General features: G+C 40.6%; 1 protein-coding gene across 5 annotated transcripts; it reads right to left on the reverse strand.

The window, feature by feature from the left end:
• Positions 1–333: 333 nt before the first annotated feature.
• On the reverse strand, positions 334–26,870 carry MORF4L1 (mortality factor 4 like 1). Of its 5 annotated transcripts, none has more exons than XM_050903062.1 (14): positions 26,807–26,870; positions 21,918–21,964; positions 18,678–18,745; positions 16,778–16,804; positions 16,268–16,354; positions 15,448–15,528; positions 12,724–12,786; positions 7,448–7,473; positions 6,743–6,831; positions 6,339–6,440; positions 4,631–4,719; positions 3,169–3,341; positions 2,756–2,840; positions 334–1,051 (listed from the first exon to the last, which is right to left on the reverse strand). In XM_050903062.1, exons 1-14 carry the CDS (start codon positions 26,844–26,846, stop codon positions 967–969), a joined length of 1,062 nt encoding a protein of 353 aa, XP_050759019.1. In that variant the 5' UTR covers positions 26,847–26,870; the 3' UTR covers positions 334–966. The 5 variants fall into 5 exon arrangements, with proteins under 5 accessions (XP_050759019.1, XP_050759018.1, XP_050759021.1 ...); XM_050903061.1 differs by having other exon boundaries at positions 16,778–16,843; XM_050903064.1 differs by lacking the exon at positions 16,778–16,804.
• Positions 26,871–27,132: the final 262 nt, after the last annotated feature.

Raw genomic sequence — 27,132 nt, forward strand, 5'->3', positions numbered from 1 at the left:
AACAGGAAAGCAACTGACAGAAGCCAGGCAAAGTGTGCTCTCAGGGCTCAGGCTTTTAAGAACAAGCCTTTTAAGAATTCTGCAACAAATGTAGTGAAACTGCATTATCACTACTTACGGCCTATGTAATGATCCCAGAGAAAAAGAATCCACTTCACCCACTGGAACTGGATGCATGGGCTTCAACTACTAGTCCTTAGAATTAAAAAGAAACACAGCATCTCCAAGTTAATATTGCAGAACTTTATACTACACTTCATACACTTAGATCATACTTGACAGGGCACTGCCATAAGGTAGTGACTGATGCAAATACAAATATTAGAAACAACATTTGAAATTAAAAAAGTTTATTTGAAGATTTGTAAAACAGCTCTGTGAAAGACCAACGTTTCCAAGACACTACGATATGATAACGCATTTTCCTATTGTTAGAATATAAAAAAGTCACAGTCCTTCAACTATCTAAATAAAAGCGTACATTTATGGACCAAACATTTCACTTCCAACACCAAGAAAGGAAATGGGTTTGAAAGTCAGACTAATCAATAGCACCAACACTAGGTGATCACAGCCCTCGTGGCTCTGAGAGGCTGCGTTTGTCATTACTACACAATAAAGCAGGTTAGTGAAGCAAATCTTAATGTCCAAAGAGACCTACGAGCACTGAAGAGTTCATACAGTGAAATATCATAATGCATTCTTTTTACATTCCATTGATGCAAACAACAGTAGCAAGCCAGAAACACCAAAGAGTTCCCATTAAACTCCAAGCTTCCATTTCGGGACAAGAAATCTTCAGAACTTACAAATGCCAGTTCCATTTTAAACACACAACTTTATTCACTTTATGTTCACACAATCTGTGCAATAGAGACATGTGCAATAGAAAGGTGAAGAACAAGATGTAGCAGTGGACAGTATGACAAGGATCCAATTATCACTTCATTGTCAAGCAGCACAGTATTATACTGCTTTCCGATGATACTCAGGAGGGGCTACTTCATAGTCACTGGCACTAAACAATGCAGAGGAGTTCTTTGCTAAATACCTATGAAAAATAATAAAAAGATTAAATTACCTTCTTGCCTAAAGTCTCCATTGTTTAGCACCACATAAGCGGATTGTTAGCTGTGTGCTGAGACCATAAGACATGATTTCAAGAGTACAAATCTAACACATATCTACTAAAAAGTCAGCCGTGTAAAGCAATTAAAGATTTGACAGCTCATGCCAAACAAAAAAAATCAATTCCAAACAAGCTGTCAAGCAACTCTGGCTCCAAGTGAGCACAGGGACGGTAAGATTAACAGGATGAAACAGTTTGCATTTGAGGTCCAGTCAGCTGCTGTACCAAGAATCCATTTACTACTGATCGTACTCAAAGGGGTAGAGACGAGGAGCAGGACACCATGAAGTTCTGTCTGCACAAATATGGAACTTAAATGGCTAAATGGATGACTGGATGATGGCTAGAGCAAAACGAGCAATGGTTAGCTAAGTGCAATAACAGAGGGTAAGCATTATATGCAGTTACTTCCCATCAAATGGATTCGGGGATTTCTGGTCAATGCACTGGCTTCACATTTCTACCTTTATAGCTGCAAGCTCTTTAGCACTTGCGTTTACTTCAGACTGACCCAAAAGACTATGATCTACTCAAGACTCTAGGACTACTCCACGGCAAGTTTGCCCTGGAAATCGGGCTGATCCATTTCTAGCCCTGATCTCCATTTCATGCAGAGCCACCTGGCAAGTACTGAGGGTTTTCTTTCAACTTCCAGTAGCTTATCCAATCACACAGAGGTAAAAGCTGGTATTTACCAGCAAAACAGCTTAATGCTTTGTTACTCTAATTATTTACAAATCAGTATTTCCAAACACTATCAGCAGACCATTAAAGCCTTGTATGAAAATACACAGAACATTTCTTCCCTCCATGACATAATCACAAACCAAAGTTTACTGCTTTAGTAAAAGTTGACCAAGAAAATCTGCCAGTACAGCAAAAGCAAAAAGCTGCACTGATGCTGTGAGCTGGCACACAGCTGAACAGTTTCATACCACACCCCTCAGACACTAAACTGAAGTTTAATCCCATTTTAGAATCTCACATTCAGGAAGCATTTACAGGTGAATGTCTGAAATCAAATGTCTGATTTTTTTTTTAGAAACATTTCACATTGAAGTCTTGTATTATTATTATTTAGGATGGGGTTTTCATCCTAAATATAACATGTCTACAGCACCACAGGGTACTGCAGTGCACTAAAGCTACAATGACACTCTGTCCCAGAAATAACATTAGTAAGGTTCATCAGTTTTTAACATTTGCTCAATTGTTGTTGAGTAACTGTTGTGTAATTTAATAGTTTGCTGTAATTGTCATCTGCTTTTTATAGCAACTGCAAATAAATGCTTCACCATTTATTTTGAAACAAGTAGCAGACTTTGACAGTTTAGAAGTGCTGACTAACAAATACGTAAACACACATCTAACTAGCAATAACCTCAGTATAACTGGAGAGAAGTTAAAACCAGTCTTACTCGTGTTATTGTACAGCAGAGTTTGAGAAAGCTTCACTGCAATCCTCGGTGAAGATGCCACACACAGGCCCAAGAGAATATATATATATATATATACATATGTATGTATGTGTTATATAACAATTGTTCACTGAAAATAGGCCACATTACAATAGCCCGTGCTTACTGAACTTTTTCTTTCTTGCCGAAAGACTTAAAAAGTACTTACTTTAAGAAGTCATGCAAATAGTTTAACAGCAAAGCCAGACTCTTCTCATCAAGAGGAGTGTAAGCAAGCATAGCTCCAATTCGTACTGTTTCAAAAGAAGTAGTACTTGTTAGTTATAAACAACAGCTTTAACAAGTATTTAAGTACAGTCTAGAACCTTACAGTTAGCATATAAAAGCAGCCCAGGAATCTATTCCAGAATATAGAAGCTCACCTAAATTAACTAGACTGTTGAAAATCCTTGAGTGGCTCTGAACATTTTAGGTACATGGAGTAAGGAAAGAACGGAACCACACGTTTCATAGTTGCTTGTCAAGTTTCTGCAGTTCACACCCACTGAGACGCAAGACAGGAAAAGGAAGCATCTGAATACTTCTAACTGCTGCTCTTCAATCTCTGGAGGTCATACTCACCAAATAACCTCAGCAGGTGTGGGGCACCATAGACTTGAGACATTGGAGCATCTGGGTGATCTGCTAGAATTTCAGCATATTGGGGCCTCTCAAACTTGTACAGTAGTTGAGTTCCCAGCATGACATTGAAGTATTCTTTAATGCCAGCCACAACTTCATTGACTGCATACTCCCTGGTAAACAGAGAAAACACTGCAAGTCTTGTTCCAGTAACTGGATGGACACAAGATGAGAGCTGGCTTGGCGAGTCCATCAAAATCGTAAAGATCTTTTACAAGCCTTCGGATTTTTCAAGCAAATTTGTCTGGAGACCTTAAAATATACAGCCACAGGAAGCGATGCATTTCAAGACCTCCTTTAAAAATGGACTGTTCTGAACTCAGTAGGAGTTTAGGCAAACCAAGAAAAGCCTTGCTTTTAGTCATCCACTCACTCAGAGAAATTAATTCTTAGAGCAGTCCTTTCAAAGCAACAGTAAGTATTTATAAGAACACTTACCCACTCTTCTGTTGTCAACCAAAGTTAATCCCAACTCACATCAGTTTAAAAGTACAATACTACTTTAAGTAATCAGACTGAACAACTGCTTAACGGAAAGGGACAGCCACCCAATATTTCAGGCAACTGACCCTTCCTAACTAGGCCTCTCAAACTCCTGCAGGCCCCCAACCTCATAACCAACTGAAGAATAACTGTATAGGAATTAGCAGTGACACTGCACATCTGAGAAGTACAACCCTCACTCCACCCTGCAAATAAAAATTTAGAACAGACATTAGGACAATTACATAAAAGAATGTTAAAACATCCTGACAAGTCAATAACATGCTTCCTCTTGAATGGAAGAAAATAACACCACATTTCTAGTTTATCTCCCTTTAAAACAGGAAAGCTTCATTCAAGAATAAACACACCTTGTTTGTTGTCAGGGCTGGACTGCTGGGGTAATTAGAAACAAGAATCTTCAAAGCTATCACCTCAAAGTAATTAGCTTTGCCCATCTGATTCTTTTAAAAGTCATCATCTACCTCCCTGTCCCCCACCCCTCTGCCTCCGTGAGAGAGTCCACCCATACAGCAACGCTTTGCTCATCTGCTAGGTAGCTTTTCTGAGACGTTTGTTCAGCTCGTACGTAGCAAGTGCCAATGACTTTATTCACCCAACGTAGGAAGCCCGAGCTAGAATGAAGGGGTGAAGAACTAGTCACTTGGCTTGCATCAGCTTGCTTTAGGAAAAGGCTTAGAGAAAGTGGGGGAAGCAGAAATAATATCCAAAAAGCAGAACTGCATTCTTGAATTACCTCCTCAAAGATTTCTAAACACCTCGATCACCTTGGTCTTGGAACAGGAAGCTGGACATAGGGCTGGGACATGTTTAACAACCTTACTAAGTTTTCCATGAAATACACATCCAACAACAACAGCAAAAGAAGTATTTAAGGTTTGAAATGACCACTACTTACTTGTTATCAGTATTTCCTCGTGATTTTTTGTAGGTCGCATAGTCCTCTAAAATGGAGTCAACATTCTTCTTGGCAGGAAGATAGAAGAGCTACACAAGAAGCAAAACCAAACAAATGCAAGTTGTCTAATTTATGCAGACAGTTATATCTGCATGCTAAATTTAAATCAACATACATAAGGACATTTCTAGAATAAAATTAACAGGTTAAGATGTTAAGTGTTATTAAAGGAACACCCAGCTATTTTAGTTGTGCATACCAAAAACCCCCCAAAAAACAGCGACTATATCCATGTTTCCATTTAACATTTGTGCTGCTCAACAGCAACCTGATGATGAGCTGCTAAAGTCACCCCAAGAGTGAAAGGTACGCAGCAAAGCACACACATGCCCCTACAGATCTGCCTACACCAGGCCACACAGCAGTTACAAAAGCAATGGTGACCACTTTGCCTGTTTTTCTGTCTGCTGCTCTTCTTGCATCCACAGTTCAGCACGTGGCACTACTATTGCTGCGAAGCAAATAAGCCTGCCAAGCACCTATCGGGAAGTTTCACTGCCTGCACAGTCTGAAGAATATCAGAGCTACACCAGAGCTTACAGAAGTGAAGACAAACATTCCCAGCCATGATTCACCAAGGATTAACTTCCATCTTTAATACCATACACAGATCATCTGTACCCAGACACTAGCTCAGTTGTATCATGGCAAGGCTCAGTAGTACAGCAAATTCACGTACTTGGGGGGGGGTTTGAGGCATGGGACCCAGTTCACTTACCTATTCTATTTCCTTTCACAAGAGCACTACAGTCTGAAGACATTCAGGGGGGAAAAAAAAACCCAACCCTAATGGTCCAGAATTGGAGCCAGTGTAACACACAGCGGTGCTTAAGCACCTTTACTGCTGATGAAAGTCAGCCTTATCCACATAGGACTTGCACAAGATTTTTACATGTCTGGGACTGCAAGAACAGAGACAGTGCCTCGGAGCAGCAGTAAGTTAAGAGCATGCAATTGCAGCCTATCAAGCAATAACGAACAGTTTTCAACAGTATTATTTTCTATGCTTCTTGCCAATTTTAGTAGCAGCTTCACAGAAGAAACAAGTCATGATTCACTAATACGTTTTAAGTTCGTGAAAGTGTTTTATACTTTTAAAATGGAAAGCAAAGTTTAATTTCCTGTATCAGGAAGCTTTATATGGATCCAGCCTGGCAGAAGTTAAGAATCACTATCCTAACCGACAGCTTTCTGTCAGAGCTGTAGAACAACTTAAGATACTTGCAGAACTTGGCAGTGACATGTAAACAAGGCAGGAAGGAGCTGAGGTAAAATAGGCATCACATGTGACGTTCCTACAGACCAATTCTCTACCAGCTACGTAAACTGTTCAAAACACACCAGCAGGCCAAGCATGCATAGAGTTAACACTACACTTAAAGCTTAAGTTTTTAAAATTATTTGCCTTTCTAGCTTATGCTTGATTAGACCAAGTTTATTCTACAAATTTACATGCAACTCTGCCGAGCCACAGTCCTACTCACAGGTGACCTTAGGTTACAATCCAACCAGAATGAGAACTGTCAAGCCACCAGGCTGCTGTCAAACTCTACAGGAGATTTCACTACACTGCACTTGAAGAGGATATGAAATTCTCGTTTTAGTGTCCTTGCCTATACATGGCCAGATTGTTCTTTTGACAAGTTACCTGCTTTTGCCTGGTGATCAAGTCCCAGTCATCTACCAGCCATGGTTTCAGCTCTTCTGGGATTTTCACCTTTACTTCAACTCTGTTCATAAATGTTTCTTCCTGAAAAAAGAGAAGCCAGACTAATTACTTTGAGATAACTGACCAAGCTGTCACCCATATTCCTTGTTTTCACAACTGAAATACACCACTGGACTGAGGAACTACAGAGTAATTCCTGTAGGCTCCACAGGGAACGAGGAAATAGCTTAGATTTTTCAAGGCCACTTGGGAACCTTCGTTTTGCAAGTTGTAACATTTCACACTGCCATACCGCAGGACAAAGTATTGCTGTCTCTATTTCTCAGCAAAGCAACCTTCCTGTTTTCTATCAAAAATCCTGTGAGAGAATCAGAAATACATACACTTTCAACTGTTGGATCTACTCGAGCCCTCTTCTTCCTAGGAGGCTGAGGAGTCTCACTGGTACTGCTCCCTTCTCCAATTCCTGGAGCTGTACAGAAGACAGACATCACGCTGCTTAAGAGATCTGGTAAGTCAGTCAGAAATACCAGTAAAGAAAGATGTAGAAGAAAGATTTAAAAATAAGACTCAGATTTCTCTCAGGCCACCTTTTCACTTTTTTTTTTGTTTAAGTATTACTTGTATTCTGGAAGTCCCACATGTCTGTTACAGTTTAAACTGCTATATTTACACTCATGTGAAGATGGAGGTTTCTGCACTAAAAACAAACCAATGTGTCAGTATCTGTAACGTTCTTCGGAAGAATTTTTGGAACCAGCAGCTCAGCTTTGCAGATATTCACATCTCCATCTCAATAAGAAAACATAAGTTTGACTTACAAAATTATTTCAACAGATCCATGGAGATACCACTTTGCTTTTAATTTGCAAGAGGTCAAAATCTTGACAGACTGAAACAAGTAGTTTGCGTACAAACCAGAAAAGTATGCATTCCTCCTGACCAAGAGGAAGTGACATCTGAAGTCCAAGAGGAACAACACAAGGTGATCGTAAGCAAACTTAGCTGAGGCAGATTTAAGGTCTTATTCCAGCTAAGAATCCTTCACTAAGGATATCCACTTGTATACAAAATAAAGACATACTTACTTTTCTGTTTGTTCTTTTTTGTTTTCCTGCAAGAAGAACACAAATTATTGCAAATATAAAGATAATGGTACTTAAAGAATCGAAAGTAGAAAGCCAGAAAAACCGTCCACCAAGTTCAGAACAATGAGTGAATACTCAGTGCCCTATGGAGTATTTAGATAAAAGCACATGAAAGAAATGTCAGATATGACTTAGCACCACAGTTATGACACTACAAGATTTTTTCATGTAACAGGCTAGAATTCACCATTTTGGGGGGGAATCACTAAACTTAAACCTACAAAACCCCAGAAAGCATGCCAAGAACACGTGAGTATTTAAAAACAGTACTGACTGACATTTAGGCAAGTAACATCTACAGATGTTTCATACTCTCCAAGTGCTCTCGGAAAACTACACTGGATTTGTAGGTATTTTATCTCTGTATTTCAGGGATCACTTAGAGACAGAATATGGGACAAGGAAACAGAAGTGCTAGGAATTATCAGATAAATCTCAGTCAACTGAATTAACTTCCAGTAAAGTATTGGAAAAAACCACACAGTTTTACCACCACAGCAGTAGAGCGAAATAGCACTATCAGAATTACATGCATGAAGCTGTATGGACTGCCTGCAATTCCATCATCAACTTTTAGGGGAGATCGCAATTACACTTGCCACTTATTAGAAACATTTGGAACAGTACTAAATAGCATTGTCCCTAATATTGATCTTCTTCCAAATGCTTCTCTCAACACTTACTGTTTCTAATTTACACACTTCACACTTCTCTAAAGTCTCTATCCTTAGCCCTTATTTTTATTCCAAATGAAGAGCTGTACTTCCAAAAATTTTAAAGACACCTGAAATACAATGCACCCAACATGTAAATATTCAGATAGGTCAAGAGCATCAATGACAAAATTAAACTAACAGGTATTTTTGTTATTATCTGCACTTTGTATATTTACTAACCACTTCCAGAAAATTTTAATTAAGAGTCCTACCAGTCATGTTTCAATTTGCTTACTATTAATAGGAGTCCAGTTAAACCTCTCAAAAAATTGCAGATTGTGTGGATAAAACTCTTTACCAGTACAAGATTATTTCCTTGGAAATTCACCACTATCTCAAGTGACTCTTGTATTCAGGCTTTGAACTGGGCTTATCTGGGTCAGGAAGTAGGCAGAGTTTCTAGGAAGGTCTGGAGATAAGAAGAGTAAGGCTTTTTTCAAGCTTCAAGTCAAACAAGCATTAGGCTTAAACTGTGTGCAGAATAAAGATCATCTCTCTCCAGGAAGAGGGAACAATTGCCAAGTTAAGTCACGGATAATGGACTTGTGTATTGAAGAGAAAGTCTTTTCTTCCAAACCTAGAGTAAACAAGGAGGAACAGGGAGTTCTTTCCAGAATTAAAATCACAAGATAAAAATACTGTTAAGCATTAGTCTAGAAGCAGAGTCTTAAAAAACTGGAACAGACAGGCAATATAAAGTACTTAAAGAACTACCACAATTAAGACAGTAAACCACATCTATGTTACTGAAGCACAAAGTCTACCATAAACCATTCTAGGCAGTTACTTGTGCTCTCCCACCTCATTCCTTTTATTTCCTGATACCTTATATTTCAAGTCATATGCCTCTGCTTCAAGTCAAAGCAGTCATCTGTTTGCAAAGTCTAAAAGACAAATCTGAGTTAGGGAACAAAGGGAAAGAGCTAAGGTTAGAGACAAAACGTTAGCATTTGGCAGACTTTTGATAGCCTGTATAGCAGACTGTCTGGAATAATGCTCTTCAGCAGGTGAAGGCAGCTGTGCAAGGTGAAGTGCTGCTGTTGTGTACAGTAACTGAAGCATGCAGTGCACTCGATATCCAGGAGAAAGATGCAGCATCTGTATCACAGAGGTTATAGGCAGCCCTACCGATAGAAGTTGTAGCCCGAGATGAGCAGCGCATCTTAGAGAACTAGATTCCATTAATCAGACCAAGTAGACTCTCATTTTGAGACATACAGCTGAAGAACACCATGCGTGTTCCTCATGATGGCAGATAATGCCTTCCTGCAAGGACAAATGGAATGCAAGTGCTGAAGTTGAAAGATGAAAGAGATGAAACATATCTAGGATAGGTTAAACACATCCTTTTGTGCCACTTCACAACTACATTATGAACAGCAAGCCCTATACTGCTGTATAGAAGCAGTACAAAACTTTCACTGACTTCTCTTTATACAGCAAGTACAGCCCAGCTGCTATTCTTCATTCACATATTTCTCTGTTGACTAGCATTTTTCACTGAAAACTGACAACAAAACTAAAAAGCAGCATGGAAGTTTCAAGGAAGCTTCTGTGGAAAGAGTTTTAATTAAAAGACTGAACAGAGGTGCAAGGTGCTAAAGATCTCACAGTTCAAACTTAAAAGGATGCATCCCACTGTAGTCAGACATTACCTCCTCAAAGAAGCAGGGCCAGCAACCAGTTCTGGTAAGAAGCTAACCGAGCCCTCGTTGCAGGGTTTTATTTTAGCAGAACAAGAACATGCAGCTATAACAAGAATATTCAAGTATTAGGGATCAAAATGTGAGACTGAATTAGAAAGCCAAAAATAAATGAACTACTGACATAACCATCTGAAATTGTGTAGAAACGAGATAATCAGTAGAAGACAAACAGCATTACAGCTTACAGAATGAGTCACAAGAATGAAATGCTATATATCAAAGGTGACAGACTCAGAAGGAAAATAAGCAGTCCATGCCACAAGAGCATAATACTGAACTTCCAATCTCAGTATCCAAAACAGGACTGTGTTCACGATCAAATGGTAAGACTAAAGAGGATGCCATAGAAGACAACATGCTGAAAGACTGCACTTCACCTTTCCACAGGCATTCATCAGAAGAAAGATAATCTTAAGTATCTGTCACAGAACCTTGGGTACCACCTCAAGAAGCCAGCAATCTTTGCACAAAAGAGTTGGTATTAATGCTCAGAGCTCTAAACTGGAGTGTCTTCTGGGACATGTCTAGAGAACTGTCAGCAGAAAACAAAAATAGCTTAGAAAATAGAATTCAACACAAACAAATGACAACAGGAAAAAAACCAAGACTTTGGAAGGTTTACTTACTCCACAACAGTTAAGAGTCCATGACCGGGTAGATAAACATGTTGTGGACAATAACAAGTATTTTACTTTCCCAGAATCCATGTGCCTTTTAAAGGGACTTAGAGGTCTGTTAGAACCTCCCTACAATAGCTGGTTAAGATATGAGCAGCAGAGAATGAAGGTAGCTACCACTTGGTCTCAGGCATTTGAGTTCAATACATTTGTAAATGCCAGAAAAAGTAGATCAGGCACCAGTTTACTGATAAAACAACAGTTGCAACTGAGCTATATGAAATCATAAAGTCTCTCCTAATACAAGGTGTGTAGTAATAAAGTAAATTAAAAGATTCAAGTGTGGAAAACAAGTATGTTGGGAAAAAAAGTGTGAAATCGGCCACTATTGCTCAAGCAGCTTGGTCACTAACTTAGCTGTGAGAAGAAGCATTCCTATGAAGGTTCAATTAAACCATTGAACATTATTAGCAAAAGGATAAAAACCAAAATCAGGATTATATATACATACGTCTCCTGTGCCTGGTCAGGCAACCTAACCTTAGAAGGCACACAATAAAACTAGAAGAGGTCAAGAGAACAAAGAATAGTTGGTAGTGTACGACAGCTTCTATACTAGGAGTAACCAGGCAGACAAGGGCTTTCTCAAGCTGACAACGGGGCAGGAAGAAGAGGGAAAACGTGGTAAAGATATCACTAGTGATAAAAGGTGAAGCTCGAAGAACTAATTAATCTTTCCTGAAGATAGATGAAAAAGACCAAAAAACCAAAGCAGCAGACATTAAAAAGACGGAGGAGTCATGCTCTTTCCTCCCCTCTTCAACACAGTACTGAATTAAAATGAGAACATGCTGCCACAAACGAGAACACACTTGATTATCCCTAAGCACATGTTACTGGTGACCATTAGAGAGCAGAAGAGGTTAGGAAAAAATCTCTGGCTTGAGCCGGTGTAGCCATTCCAATGTTGTCACAGCCCTAGACAACTGGCATGTAGGCAGCGTTCATATGCCGCTTGACATTTAGAGGACTTGAAGTAGCTTGTGAGAGCTACTAGCTGTGCCAAGGATAGCAGAGGATGCCACAAGAGACATTTAGCAGGAACATATGTTTTTGAGTAATATGTTCAGATTAAGAACAAGACTTCTATTAGAAGAAAAAACAGTAATTCCCAAGTTGAGATACTGTTTTGAGAGCATCTCTGATGAGACGGCTTGCATATAATATCATTTAAAAACAGATGCTATTCTCAAATTTGTTACTCGGTGCCGTATCTTCCCTCCAGAACACTCTCAGTTGCCCTTCTTATTTTCCAAGCACCCGTTAACTCTGGTTGTTTACTGATTTTCTGCAAGTTAATCATATTAGGCCCACGAAAGGTAGCATAAACTCTTAGAAGCTGGAATTCAGCAGAGCTACATATAAAACAGTCCGGAGAAGCCAGTATCTGTAGTGTTGTATTTCATTTTTGGCAACCTGCTATAACCATACAAAATCTTTTTCTGTGATAGCTTCTAGTTATCATAAGATGAATAGTTATTTTAAAAGCAAATATATACAACCTGCATTTCATGCATATTTCTATTTGATCAAATATTGTTTACAAATAGTCTCAAAAGCTTTTTGGAGCAGTTACTGCAGTTTACAGAAACAGTTATTCTGAATAGACTCAAGCCAACAATAGAAATATAGCACATTAAGGAGCAAGTTCAAACCTCACATTTCTAACACCATCTATCGTAGCAGCCTCGCTCCCAAGACTTACAGAAGACAGTGCTCTTTGTTATGAATTTCCATGGAAGCAGAACTCCAGGCTGCAGTAAGCATGCAGACCAACTGTAACCTTCTAGAACTATCCAGTTTCAAAAATCTGAAGTCAGTTGTCCTCCACTTCTTTTTAAACAGTGGACACACTGAATGCATTTGACTACTCATATTGTACCCTATCCCAACTGAAAAGGTATACATTTCAGAGAAACTAAAAACTGGTAGTCCATACTCGCTTAAAAAAAACCCAAACGATATACCGCAGTACTTATAATTGTTAACTGAACTGCTACTAAAGCTTACATTATTACAACTGAGGACTTTAAGAGTCTCTAAAAGAAATCTATGAAAGCAAGGAGATTTGGATTTCAGGATGAAAATCCTGGTTTGACAATCCATCCTTAACTCACCGCGTCGATATTGTAGGGGTCTCCAAACAGCAAACAGTATGCGCTCCATCTCGTCTGAAAAATCTAGGCACAATGGGGGTTGAGTTAAGGAAAGAATGTCAGACCTAGTGTTTAGCCTTAAAGAGAATCTATTTAAGATTCAAAAATTTACCTTTTTAGCAGCATATTATAGTCTTACTGAACATTCCTGGAGGATAAGTTGTGCTTAGATTGTTATTTCCTTTCCATTATTGTTTGGCTATCTAAAGAATAAGTTTCAAAATATAAGTTACCTCTCCCTTTGTTCGATCCTCCAAGAATGCTACAAAAGGTAAATTTTGAGGCCCAAATAGGTTGACAGTGTTACCCTTTTAGAATAGTTGTGTGATCAGTTTCTCCCCCTCCCCACCACCAGTACTTTATGTATCTATAATGACCTTAGATTTACAACACAAGAACAATCCAGAAGTTTTATTTTGGAACTGTATTTTGAGATTTTTCAGAAGCCATCTTGCCTTTAGCTGTAAGCAGGATGTGAGAAGCAGTAGTTTGGTCGATAATACACCAGTATCACAACCCTGCATCACTGCTAGGTTAAGTCAAAGCATTTCCTCTCCCTCAGCCTCCAAATAAGGAAGAAAAATAGGGAGACTTTGTTGAAAGAAGCACAGGTCTAATTTAGAAGGATGCATTGGATGCTGGTAATGGCTAGAGACTAGGAGCAAGATCAGTGCAACAAGCATATGGGACCCTGTTATTTCTAACTTTCACAATGCAAGACTGCTGTTCTAATGACAATTGTTTTCCTTCTTCCCCTTTACAACTCTGAAAATCCACCATCAAGGAATTAATTTTTCCAATCAACATGAACCAGAAGTTTCAGAGAATTAGCTTATTGTCTGTTTTGGTATGCTGGAAAACAACCGCCCATGCTTAGGATAGTGATGACAGCAAAAAGCAAAGCCACTCCCTTTCCCCAACTGGTTGCAACCAGAGAGTAAAGACAGACCTGGTAACATGCTTTCAAGCTTTAGAGTTACACAGAGGCTTAAGACGAAGTCATTTATGCTGTGTGGGTCTCCCTTGGATGCAACATTAATAGGTGTGGTTGAGAGGATTAAGCCAACTTTGATTTCAAGCACAGGTTAACATTCAGCATTTACTCAGCCAGACAGAACAACTCATCCCACTGCAATCAGTCTGAACTACCAAGATGACTAAAGCTGACAGTATGGGGAACCTAATCCTGAAGTTACTATTGGGATGCTCTCTCTAATGCAAATTGTAGACATTTACAATTGAGTCATCAGTACCGTGTCAAAGTTACACATGAAATTAATTCTACTCCCACTGACTAAAATGCAAGACGACTCAGGTGCAACAACCCCTTAAGCAGCCGAATTAGTAATGTCATAATTTAGATCTGTTTTAATTAGATTTTAATGACATTCATTAGGAACTGTAAACAGACATTTGGTTTGGGTTTTTTTTCACCCCCAAATGAAGACAACCAGGTGACTAGGGTCCCTGTCAGAGGTCCGTCCTGAGCTGACAGAGCACACCAAACCAGTGGTGTTAAAGCACCTCAGAACCTACAGCAACAGACCACAAGGGAGCATGCACGCAGCATTATGGCCAGATTCACTGGACTCCCCATTCCAGAGACCGAGAGCCAATTTACAGCCTTGCCCAGGCTTTGACTAATGCCAAAGTGAAATCTGCATTCAGGATCTAGAGCAAAAAAAAAAAAAAAAAAAAAGACTGTACCTACTACTGCTGCACTTCTCAAATCAATGATACATATTTCATAACATAAGTTGCCCATAAATGAGATATGAGATCTGAGGCTGCTGCCAAATGCTCTTCTTAGGAATTGATGTCATTTCAGCAGCTTCCTCATGAAGACTAGAATCATAAATGAAGTTAGGAGTTCAAAACATCACATTAGTCATGACCATCTTCATAATTAAGTGAAGTACTACCCCAAACAGAAGAGTTTCATGGAACATGAGCAAAGCAGTAGAGCTGTACTGATTGTATGAGAATCTAAACACAACACCATACAAGCCTACTCTGAAAAACAAAAAGGATGAAATGAAAGAAATCTGACAGTTACAACCTGAAATTATTTTTTCTAATAAATGTCTGAGCTTGCTTCTGGTCTCTTAAGATGCAAAACCATTTTTAATAGCATATGGGTTTAGTTTTGTCAAAAACAGCAAAACAAAGACTCTTCAAATGCAGTTTTGACAACTGTACAGTAATAAGGCAAGGCATTTTAAGGATTTTATTCAAAAGTGCTTGCACAGCTTTGAAGAACTGTAAAATTCTATACAGAAACTGATTTCACCAATATACACGAGTCTTATGACGACTCACCACTTTTTGAGTGTCAGTTCACTAACTTAAAGGGAAGAGAGTGCAAAAAAAGTACAGAGTGTTAGTGTCTACTCAGTACCTTAATTCAGTATTAAACACTGCACAATCTAAGAAGGCAGTTTTAATATACTTCAACAAAGGCCTTTTTGATATCACAAAAGTGAAACACAACTTTTGTATGGGTTGTGTCAGTAGTAGTTTAGCCTGCAGAACCATTCTAAGAAAAATACTATTTAAAGATCAATAGTAAAACTGACAAGCAAAAGTTCGGGAGGCTTTTTGAGTGGGGTTTTGGGAGAGAGTTGTTTTGGTTTGTTTGTTTTTTGTTTGGTGTTTTTTTTTTTTTTTAATTAAAAAGCTTCTTACACTTCAACATTTTTCTGCTGCAGACCAGAAGTCTTCTTGCCCGGAGCAGCACCTCTCATCTTCCCCTCTGCATATTGTTCCCTTTAAAAGAGTAAATTCATAAATAAGACTTTAATGGAAAAAGCAGCTTGTTTTCCCTCAAAGGAGACCAGGTTATGCAAAACATTTAGAGAATGTCTAGTAAATGGCTTTGCAAATCAGTGTGTGTCATGAGCAGGAACAAATTTAACTCACTATCAAGAAGATCTAGGCTTCTTCATACAACACTTAGCAGTATGAACACCCCTTTTCTCCCCCTCCCACCATCCTTGTTATTCTGAATCCCATGGAAGCAGCACACTGCTTCTGAAAAATATAAAACAACTTCTCAATAAAAGCATTTCTATTAAAGAAATACAAGATTAGCATTCATAAAAATCAAAGTATTTGTAGGCATCCTGAAGCTGTCTGAGAAGATCCTTACCACTTAACGTATTTTAAGGATACTGCATAAGGGTCATTTTTAGCCACCTAATTTCCACCTTACAGGATGTACTTGCAGTTAGTCAGGCTGCCTCTCCGTTTCATCAACCTACTCCTTCTTAAAACCTCAAGTCCCCATTCTAAAACTAAGTAGCAGTTTGCTCTTTCTAAACTGCTAGAGGACAAAGATCAGAACACCTCTGTAAGCCAAAGCATCTCAAAAATCAATGAACATATGAACACCTCTTGAAGGCTTTTTTTTTTTTAAACTCACTAACTTCCCTTGATATATAGTTGTTGGATTGAAGCTCTATAAAAACATTATTTACTGACAAGGACTTCTAACAAAAATACTTACTGATTGGCCTTTTGAAGTTCTTTTTGTTTCTGCAAATTGGTATCCACGTATTTGAGCACTCTGCTTTCTGGAACCCATTCATCCCAGCTGAAAAAAATTTAAAAAAAATCAAACGATCATTCAAAAAATTACATAATTGCAGTCTACACACAATAGTCAATTTAAAGCTTCACAGAATTTGAGACTGAACTCTGCTTTTGTGTCAAGTCATGGACTGGCACAACTGAAAGTGTAAATTACCAAACACATTCCCCACTGACTGAAGCTGTAACGATTTTTCTAGGGCAGTGTAACCCTCAGTCATTTCCAAAGAGTTTCCCAAACTTGAAGGATGGGCAATTTAGGAGGGAGGGGACTGTCTTTAATTTAAAAGAAGCATCTCAGGAAAATAAAAATTTTCTACACTTACTAAATTATGGGACACCTGTAGCCATAACTATATTATGAAGCAAGTTTCCTTTATCTATTCCAACATTTTATAGGTTAACAAATTCAGCAATAAGATCTTACTGTAAGAAGAAGAGCTCTGATTTCTGTCTGTGAAGGAAACCAAGATGGCATGAATATTTGAAGAATCTGAAGTGAACGATTTAAGAGAACAGGTGTTGGGGAAATTGCCATTATGAGCAAGAATTCCACTTTGACAAAAGAGTGGATCATCTGAGCAATCTGACAATTTATTTCAAATAAAACACATTAAAAGTGGCCAAGTTATTGTGAAGTACGCAAGTTAAAGCTCTTTTATATATAAAAGTTCTGTGTCATTTTCATTTCATGGCAGTAGCTGCCAGTCTGAGAACATCAAGGTGGCAAAACCAATACTACGGTCTTCAAGAGTGTTAAGACAAGGCAAGCTTAGCATCCAAAGGTTACAGAGAAACACACGTCCAGCTGTACACATTCTAAGTCTATGTTTTTAGGACAGTGCTTTGGTCAGATATTTAAGCCACTTATCTTACTCCTGCCTGTACAGCTGCAGGAGACCTTCAAAAGAAGTGCTATATAACTGTGCGGCACATTATACTGTATGATGAAGAAACTTTTTTGGTATCCTAACTGTTGATATTTGCAAAAAAAATTAAGTAGTCAAGCAATTAACAAGTAACAAAGGACCATAATTATAGACACCAAAATTAAGGAGTCATATTGCCCCAGTTGTCTAGATCTTGCAGCAACGCCACTTTTAATGTAGTTAATTGGAAGCTTGAAGGCAAAAAAACTTAAACAGCGCAAGCAAGAAAAGCAGGAGTCACGACATCACTTATGGCACCCTTCATCAGAGACAAACAAGGGGAAGAAGTATCAAATTTATGCTGCCTCATTAATATACAGCAGCCACCGTAAGAACCAATTATGCTCCCTGTAACTGTTGGTGTTCACAATAAAACATTTATCTGTCCATTTGTCAGGGAGGGTGTGCGGATGCATTTAAAAAAGTTACATATTAAAACATGAAATTCAGCTTTTAGTCACGTCAGTCAGATCAAGATACTGGTGACTAAGAGTCTTCACTTTAAAGTCTGCAGCATTGAAATGAAACAAAAACAAACAAAACAGGAAAATGCTCTCTGAAAGACTTCTGGAGTCTGAAGAGCTGAAGCTTTTAATCACCAAGAAAAAAAACTCCACTTCTCCTAAATTCAAAACCTAGTGGCAGAACAGAATTCAAATGAAAGAAAAAAAGACAAGTACATAAATGCAATAACCTCATGAAAGTATTCACCTTTAACGGGCTCACCATTTATTTCATGGAGATGCCTTTATTCTTCAGCAATCTCTCACCTAGAATCCTACCATTTTTGCAGAAGAGAAAAGTATCTCTAACTTTACCTTAGCACAAGAGGCAAGAACTGAAATACACGCTAAACCTGCTCCTGTGAAGGACTAAAATAGACAGCCTTTCCCATTCTGAACGCAGCCTTCAGTAAGGCATGCTTCTCCAAATCTTTGCTACCAAACCTTGCTGCCAAAAGTGGTATAAAAGTAAAGTACACTGTGTATTTGAGTGGAGAGTTTTGCTCCACCTCAGTAGGGGTTGCCTCTCCTACCAACACATAACAAGGAACTTTTTGTACTAGATATTTCTGCCAGGGAGGAATTACAGCAACTATTTTCAAACTTGAACAAACAGAATGCTATAAAGCATTCCCATTAGTCTACTGACACCCTAAGCCAGTTTGCCTATACAAGCAAAGCTCTGAAGGAAATGGTTAGTTAGGCAATGTTTTCGTTGTGTTACTATAAATCATTGGCTTATGTAGAAGAATCATTTAGGTCAATTTTAGAAACAATCTCCTAACAACATAGACATGGTAGTGCTAGTCCATCAAGCTCACATTCAAACTGACGAAGCTTGCATTTTCCCCATAAAGGAAAATGAAATACTGCTTTCATTTTATGCAATACTTACTTTTTATTCCAACCACTGTAATGGATAAAGTATTTCACTTGCTTGTCCTTTATGGCAACCTTTACACACTGGAACAGAGAAGAAGGTTCAGTCAGCACCAACGAGAACAAAGAGATCTGCAGGAGTTTTACTTTTTTAGCTTTCAGAGTTTAAGCATGCAGAGCTTTCCATGCAAGCAACTGAAATACTGGCAGCTATTTCACAGCAGAAAGTTCTCTAACACACGTTACTGCCTATTTACTGATTTGGAAGGGCTAGGCAAACAAGCGACTCTGCTCAGCTATCCAAAGGGACACCTTCATTCACGAGAAGGATCAAAAACCCCTGAGGATGACCAGAAGAGTAAACAAGCAGTCACCTCACTACCCCCAGGTTAGCCAAAAGCCATTCACTAGAGAGCTTGTTCACATGCAGGCCCCTACCTCACAGACAGGTAAGCTGGCTGAAGTAGAAGAGTCTTCAAAAGTAAAATAAATAATATGGATCTCTACAGCCACAGAGAGAGCATTATATTCAGTAGAAAGAGTGGCAGTAAGGGCTTTTTCTAGGTTAAGAATGTATACATGAGGTAAATAAAAAGTTATTTCCATCCAACTGGCCTATGAATACAGTAACTTCCTCATATACTGATACCAAGGCAAGACCATTAAAAGAGGGAACACATACATCACAAGGTTGCTCCAACCACTCCACAGTATCACTCAGATTCAGAAGCGTCCCTCACAAACGTTTCTGCCTTATAGTTTAGCATAGCCCTACTCGCAGCCTGCAAGACCCTGCCTCAGCTCAGACGAACATGTTCAGGTGAGCTGGAACAACTATGCATGCTGCCCGGTAACAACACAACTTCCTCCTACCCCTGCAGTCTGGCACGTAAGAGCTCAAGCTACCACATCTAAATAAAAGAAAAACACAGCCAGAGACATGCCTCTTCCTGAAAAATATCCAGCCCAGAATAGAAACTACATAACCCTAGCTAGTTTAATTATGTGCCCACCACATGCCCCTGAACTTCTTGGCTATACCAAATTAAATCCACCAACTTTGGCACTTCATCCAGAAAGTTATCAAGTCTTGTTCTGGAGATGCTGAGATATAGATGCCACCATACCACTTTTAACAGTGGAATAATGAAGATGATGTAAAACATGAAGAATCACCCTCTTTGGCTCTAGCTTTTAGTCACTTTTTAAGGATTTTTTCCATTGAAGTAAAAAACTACTCACAGAAGTCATAATTGCTATTTTCTTGCCATGCTAATTGAGTCACCTCTGAGTATTTGAGAGGGCAGAGCCTTCCGCTATACAACATTTTCTCAAGACCACTGTGGTGACCCCAATGTGGTGTACCCTCTTCAATTAAAAAAATTGTCCACTTAGAGAGGAACATCATATTTCAGTACTAATCTCCAAAATGCCACATATGGAACTTAAACTCAGTCTCACCTAGACTTGCAACTAGGAGTAAGGATATCCTAATCCTGTTTGATATACTACTGCACCAGTGGCTCATTTTGACAGTCCTGAAGTTAAAAGCCAGCCAAATACAGCCTGTGTGCTTAAGAAGTGACTACTTGTTTTGAAGAATGTAAGAACTGAGCATGAAGTAAAAGAAGATTCAAATATATTTCTGTACCAAAATATTTTCCTTCCTGCTGGAGGTCAGAAGTGTCTTAAGTGAATCTCATTTAACTCTGCATTGTGCAGAGATGTACAAACAGTTACTGTTTGCCATGATTTTTCATACTACTCTAACACAAACAAGTGCTTCTCTGATCATCTCACTAAGGGAAACCAAGGATACAGTCATCAGGAACAAAATAACTTATGTATTGAGAATCACAGAAGAAAAACAGATCAAAGGAACAGGAGGAAGGCTAAGGTTATTATTCATTACTACCTACAAAGTACCTTTGTAAAATTAAACCCAGTTCCTTCTGCCATTTCAGGAGCCCAGAAGGATCCAGACTCTCAATATAAATAGCCAGCCAAAAGCTATCTTGCCAACTGGGAAGTCCCTTCTAGCACCAAGCTGACAGAGCCAGTTCCTGCAACACTCATTCCACCCTTGTGTAGAGAAGAGGGGCACAGCAACAGCGTGGAGAAGTACACCGCTGTAGCAGCTCTGGGCTGTTTAACTGACCAAACAGTTAAGATTGCTGCTAGCAGAAGTTTGTTTCCACAAAAACAGAATTACTCTCCTCTCTGTACTAGCACCTGGGCAGGCACTGGCAGAAGACAACACTCTGAGCATACATTCACAATGAACTTGTCCTCCAGTTCTAGAGCAAGGGAGAGAACAGAGTAGAATCACTAAAGTGAAAATGTTTTAGACAAGCCCATTCCTTGTCAATGCTCTGGACATTATGTTAACATTAGAATGAGTATTTCCTGATAGCATGAAAAGAGATGTCAAGTATTTCTAGCTGCCTCCCTACTACCACTTCTCTGAAGTTGTCCCATCAGTTAACATTTACTGACACTAAAAACTAATGGATTTCAGTCTCTGTTTAAGGTGCCCCAGGAATTTCTGCAAGTCTTCTAATTCACACAGCTCCAAAAGCCCTTTTTTTTTTTATTCAATTTCAGAGGAAGTGGAAACAGGCAGTCAAATTAGGAGCTGTACCTTCAGTAAAACAGATGGCACAGCAGTGACATCTGCTTAAGGCCCACAAGAAAAGCACATCATTGAAAGTGTTGCAGCAGAGGCCTGCAACTGAAGCAGTAGGGATACTCCTCCAGGTCACAAATTTGCAATGCATGGTTTCTGTGGTTAAAAAGCCAGAACTGAGAATGCCACTTCCTTTGTCACTTTAATCCAGCATTATCTTCTGCAGTGTTGTCCCACTCGAAGACCACTGATTGTACTCAGCCACCTACATCTCTGAGGAAGTTCAAACTGCAGCTAACTTACTAGCTCATGCACCAGCACCAAGTCCTATGGGCACAACTGCTTTCCAGTGCTCTGGGAACACAGGTGTATCAGCTGTTCAACACGTAAGACCAGCCAGCCTTTAGTAGTTTACCAGAATAGCTGCATAGTACCACTGGGTTTTCTGAAATTTTTCTATAATACAGAGCTCCAGGATTTAAAACTGATTTTGTACATTATCAGATTTTTGTTCATTTTGGTTTCAGTCCTTAGTCCCATCTAGTGAGGCACAGCAGGTAAACTAACACAGTTCCTTATTTTCTTGGGGAACAGTCAGAACCGTCTGCAGCAATAAGCAACTACACATACCTTTGCTTCATAAAGGAGAGGTCCATGAAAACAAAGCACTCGTTCACCTGAAAGAAAGTTGCAGATAAACATCTTAGAACACTAGCAATGTGCCATTTCTGTAAAATATGTCATCAAGTACAACATAGAATGAATCCAGTGTCAACCTACAAAGAAATTCAAATGCAGATACTGATGGAAGCAGGCTGGTGTTTGAGAAGCAAGTTCACTCTCATACAAAAGAGGATCAGAGCTCTGATTATTTAGGCCATGAAGCAAAGATTCCTGAGGACCTCCCTGAAGAGCACTCGTGCAAGGACAGCTGCATGCAAACCATGTCCAAGCCCGCCCAGAGTTCTGCAGAATGGCTGGTGACTTCAGCAAACGATTGGCACCAAACCTTACATTCCTGCCCATCCTTCCAGCCAGTGCCAATTCAAGTTATAGACACCCTTGCATCCTGTTGCAAGGCTGGCACTGAGAACTCCTTCAAAGCCCTGGATTTCAGACGCAGACACCAAAACACGCTGGCTCGATACAAAGGGACTACTTCAGCCTAAGTACTCAAGCAATAAACAGGTAAAACCGTCTTACTGTAAGGGCTTCTTTAGTCTCCATGACATTGCATTTTGATTCAGAGCAGGAAATTAGCTCTCATAAGAGATGTCACCTCTGCACCTTAAGCTTCTGACACAAACGAAAGCAAGTGTTATTAGCGCTCCTTTTCCTGCAGGAAGTACACCACCTGGCATTTCTAGTTCAATGAAGTCAGGAAGAGAGAGACCCCAACATTGTTTCCCCATCTGACTTGTGGGACAGAAGAATGCCAGGTTTGTGCAACAGCAAGAAAAATTGTTCACTTTGTGGTTTCTAAGTAGGAAGAGATTGTTCTTCAGTCTGGTTTTTTTCCCCCTCAATGACAACGTCTTATTGTGCTGTTACGTTGTGGGAATTTGAACGTACTTAACACAGGATATCTGAGTACAGATGTTTCCTTCTTGAAAGCTGCAGTACCTCACATTTTCAGAGAGACAAGCTGCATAATACACTCCAGGGTGTAGCACACATCCAGTTCTTGCCACTATTTCCAGGACAGAAGAGAGCTGTCCCAGTCACCATGTGCAGGCTGTGCAGCACACATATGCAGGTATTTATTCAGTCCCCAGACTGGGCTGGGAAGGAGGTGTGCAGAAGTGGGCTGTCTCACCAATAACAGAACTCTGGATGCCTTCTTCCTTGTGAGCAGCTCAGGAATGACTAGGGTGGGGAAGGACCAGTGCATAGGCTATAGGTTTAAAAGTACCCTCCACTGTAAATTTTACTCTGCTCTTCAAATCCGCTTTCTGCGGATACAAGTGATAAATACAGTCAGCAGTACATCGTACCATTAACGTTGACTCTCTTGAATCCTGTTCAATTCTGGCTTTATTTGCCTCTCTACCCCACAGACACATAACACAACATTGATGAAACTTTTAACCAGATGGGCCCTAAACAGACACTCGCCCTGCAAACAGAAATGGAATGTCCCCACGTTTCAGGGTTTTTTTGGTGAGGGCGCAGAGCAGTTCTTGCACTCATTCCCAAACACACTTTTGGCAGGGTCAGGGCAGTTACACAGTTTATCAGGTGGCTGATGACAAACCAACTAATCTTGCCTGGAGCAGATGAGGGAGGATTCAGACACACCATTTCACCACCAAGACTAGGAGACAAGCAGATACAGCAACGGCCTCTTCAACCAGCACGGCTACTACCAGATTTCATCTAACACATCCAGACTCTGATTGAACAATGTGCAACCATAAGTTCACTACTTCATTCCTACGTTGACTAGAAAGAACTGCTCATGTTTTAAGATTTCATTATTATCCAATCTGTAGGATCCCATGCTCTCCATAAAGCCGAAACAAGTATTCACAGTAAAGTCTAAGAACACAAAACTAGGTCAGAAATGTATTTCAACTTGTAAAACGCTTCTATGTCTCAAGAAAGAAAAAGGTTTAGAAAGGTTCTCACAGAAGTGCCCATTTTGATACATTCAGTACTTTTATTTAAAAAAGGAAAACGTCTTTATAATCAGGGCTAACAATCAGAAGTTACATTACTATCCTCATGCGTCATAGTGCTCACTAGTGCTACTGGAAAACACATCTCTATTTCAGCTATTGTGCAAGGTCTTTCTAGGCAAGATATTCACAGTTACCAAGAATTATTTTATTTATTTTTAATAAACACAACATGAACCTCAGTTTTGCAGAAAGGGTTCTTCTGTTTTCATGATAACCTAACACGCTCTCGCTCCTTCCCAGCTGACTGCAGACATGCACAAGGCCTCTCCTCTGACTCTACGGACCATTCTCTCCTACACACCGCCACCGCTGCAGCAAAACACCCACACCTATTGCTTTTCCCAAAGACAGTACTGGTAGGAGAACAGCTCTTCAGCCGAAATAGCTGGTAGAAAATATCGGCACATGCTCTGTTAACACCCCTGAATGCCAAGCTACACGGAGCATTTCTGTTGCATACGAATGGCTTCCACGCTGGCACCTGGCCAGCGCGCACTGCTCACACACCAGTCAGGCTCCGAACAGGCACGTCTTCTGGCCTCGCCGCGCTGTCAAAAAGCTTCACGTGAGGAAAAGCTCGGGGAAGTCAGAATTCAACCGCCCACTCCTTCGAGTGTTTTACATGCAGACTATTTATAGAAACAAGAGGTTCTCAATCTGTGGATCAAGGATACAACTACCAATGAAGCGTTCTCATCGACGTCAGATCGGCAGGCTAACTAGCATCTTCAGAACAGACCAGAAAACACAGCAGTCTCATCAGCATCAGCAGAAGAAAAAAAACTGCCTTAAGCAACTCAGAAGTTGAATCTGACATCTGAGACTCTTTTGCATTTGCTTTTAAAAAAAACAATCAGTGCCAAGATGCAGAACGCCTGAAGTACCTACAACACCTAATTCATAGTTGCCCCAATGCTGACCTCATTTCTCATGCCTGCATAAATACATCAGTCCCTTCATTTTAAGGGGTACTCATACTTCTGTCTTGACATTCAGGTTTTCCTAGCTCTTACAGGTTTTCACAGTAAATTCAGTCTCCTCCTCACCCTCTGCTTTGTGAAAAATGCCAATATGGATAACTTCTAAGTATACCTACCTCTCTTCGATGTACATCTAGCTTGAAAATCTACAATTAAAACAATTTTCCTTTGTCACGCTGTGAAGGGCCACAATAAAGCATTTAAGTTTTAGGCCTGCAAGAAGCTTTATTCACAGCACTATTCTCCCTTTTAATGTTACAGTTGAGATCACAAACACATTTACATTCTGGAAAAAAGCCTAAAAATTTTAACTTCTGTACTAAATTTAGGTTGCTCATATTCCTACAGCTGTAAACATAACTTCAGCCTGGAATTCTACTTAAGCTTCAGTTTCTGCAGTTCACTTGATTTCACATTAATTATTATAATGTGAATCATACATTAAAATCTTGATTATTTCTGCAGGTTAGTAATACCATCGGTATTAACACATGGCATGGAATGCTGATGCACGATTGAACACGTTCCGACACAAGCAGCCATAAAGCACATACAATTACAGTGTTGTTTAAGCTACCCAGAATGGCCGGCTTCCAGCCATTCTACTGCAAGCTGCGCTTTTAAAGATAAATCACAATCGTGTGGAAAGTCCAGCTTAGAAGCCAAAGCGAGGGACAGGTAGAGAGGAGAGGGTGAAGTAAGTTTTCATTTACCATTGTCTAGCGTTTTCATTTACCTATATTAGTATCAACCACAATCGCTATCTAAAAATGAAAATGTATGCAAAGTCTCAGAAAAAGCATAATCCTAACACTTATTCACCTAAACAAAATCTGGTGCTTTGTTGTAAATATGGATTCCACCACAACTGCCAGCTGTAGTCCAAATACGACCCCCATGAATCCTCCTGCATGAGGATCCCTAACTGAGCTCCCTTTCAAGGAAGAGGAAATAATAACCATGTTTCAAACTCAAGAAAATAAAAATCCTGACAGACTTAGGAGATTTCAACAGTTTTAATGCCAATGAATGTCCACGCCTGCAAGAAAATGAAGCATATTTAGAATAATAGGATAGGAAGGCCCCATGTCTTACTGGTGGGAAAGATGAGGAACAGGAAGAGAGACAAAGACTACAGGAATTCATTTTTTCCCATGTATTCTCACATTGTTAGGGCTGAGCAGCGAAAGCTAGAAACCAAATCATCCTCTGTGCTGAGGAATCATGAACACTGGAGTCCAAACCTGGCCTAGCTGAAGGCCTTAATGAAAGCTTGCCTCAGAGCCACAAGCACTGTAAGATGGAGCACTGTAATTACCCTCTGCTTTATTACAAAGGAGAGACCTGGCCGAAGGCAGAGGCTGCCTCCAGCAAGGGCTGGCCCCAGCTGAGCCCCGATGCAAGAGGACCACGTCTTGACCTGCCAGGAGCCTCCTCCACAGCCGCCCCGGGCCGGTCTGCGCTGCAGATGTCCCCGCCGCAGGTACATCTCCTCAGCACAGCCCGGACTGCGACTCTTCAGAAACAGCAGCGGGATTTTGCTTCCCCCCCCCCAAAAGCGTTTCCTTTGTTTCTTTTTGGCCCACCCACCACCGCGAAGCCAGGGAAAACGAAGAGCAGCAGCGGGTTGAAAGCCGGGCTTTCCAGCGAGCGCTAGGAGATGCGGCAGCTAGAACCCACCGCCGGGGGCCTACCCCGGGCCCCCAGCACCGCCCGGGCCCGGCCTCCCCGGACCCCCCACAGCCCCGCCGTCCGCTCCCGACCGGGCCTCTGCCCCCGCACCTCCCCACCTCAGCGCCCCCCCCCCGCCTTCCCCACACCACCGCCCGCCCCAGGCCGCCCCCCCACCCGCACTCACCCTCCTGGAATTTGGGCTTGGGGTCCTGCTTGGGCGCCATTTATAAGTGACTCTCCCTCCTCCCGCCCCCTCCCCGCGGGGGCCTCACCACCTCCGCCGCATTATGCGCGGCCGGCCCCAGCCCCCTCCGCGCCGCGCAGGCGCGCTGCGTCCCGCCGCATCCCCCGCGGCATGCCGGGACTTGTAGTCTGCGGCGAGGCGGGAGCGCACCGCTTCCAGCCCCCCCCCCCCCCCAATCCGGGGGATAAAGTACCGGCGCGGTTGGCCGTTGTTGGCTGCAAGGGCCGTGAGGAGCGCGAGTGGAGAAAGAAAAAGAAGATAAAGAG

The sequence above is a fragment of the Gymnogyps californianus genome, chromosome 11 (assembly GCF_018139145.2).
Source record: "Gymnogyps californianus isolate 813 chromosome 11, ASM1813914v2, whole genome shotgun sequence".
NCBI lineage: Eukaryota > Metazoa > Chordata > Aves > Accipitriformes > Cathartidae > Gymnogyps > Gymnogyps californianus.

What these genes read in the sequence shown, in the direction of transcription:
- MORF4L1 (XM_050903061.1), bottom strand. Translation starts at nt 26,846, where the DNA reads ATGGCGCCCAAGCAGGACCCCAAGCCCAAATTCCAGGAGG. An exon ending in AAAAAAGAACAAACAGAAAA is followed by an intron (nt 6,832 to 7,447) that starts GTAAGTATGTCT and finishes TCTTCTGTACAG; the next exon opens with CTCCAGGAATTGGAGAAGGG. An exon ending in TAGATCCAACAGTTGAAAGT is followed by an intron (nt 6,441 to 6,742) that starts GTATGTATTTCT and finishes CTCTTTTTTCAG; the next exon opens with GAAGAAACATTTATGAACAG.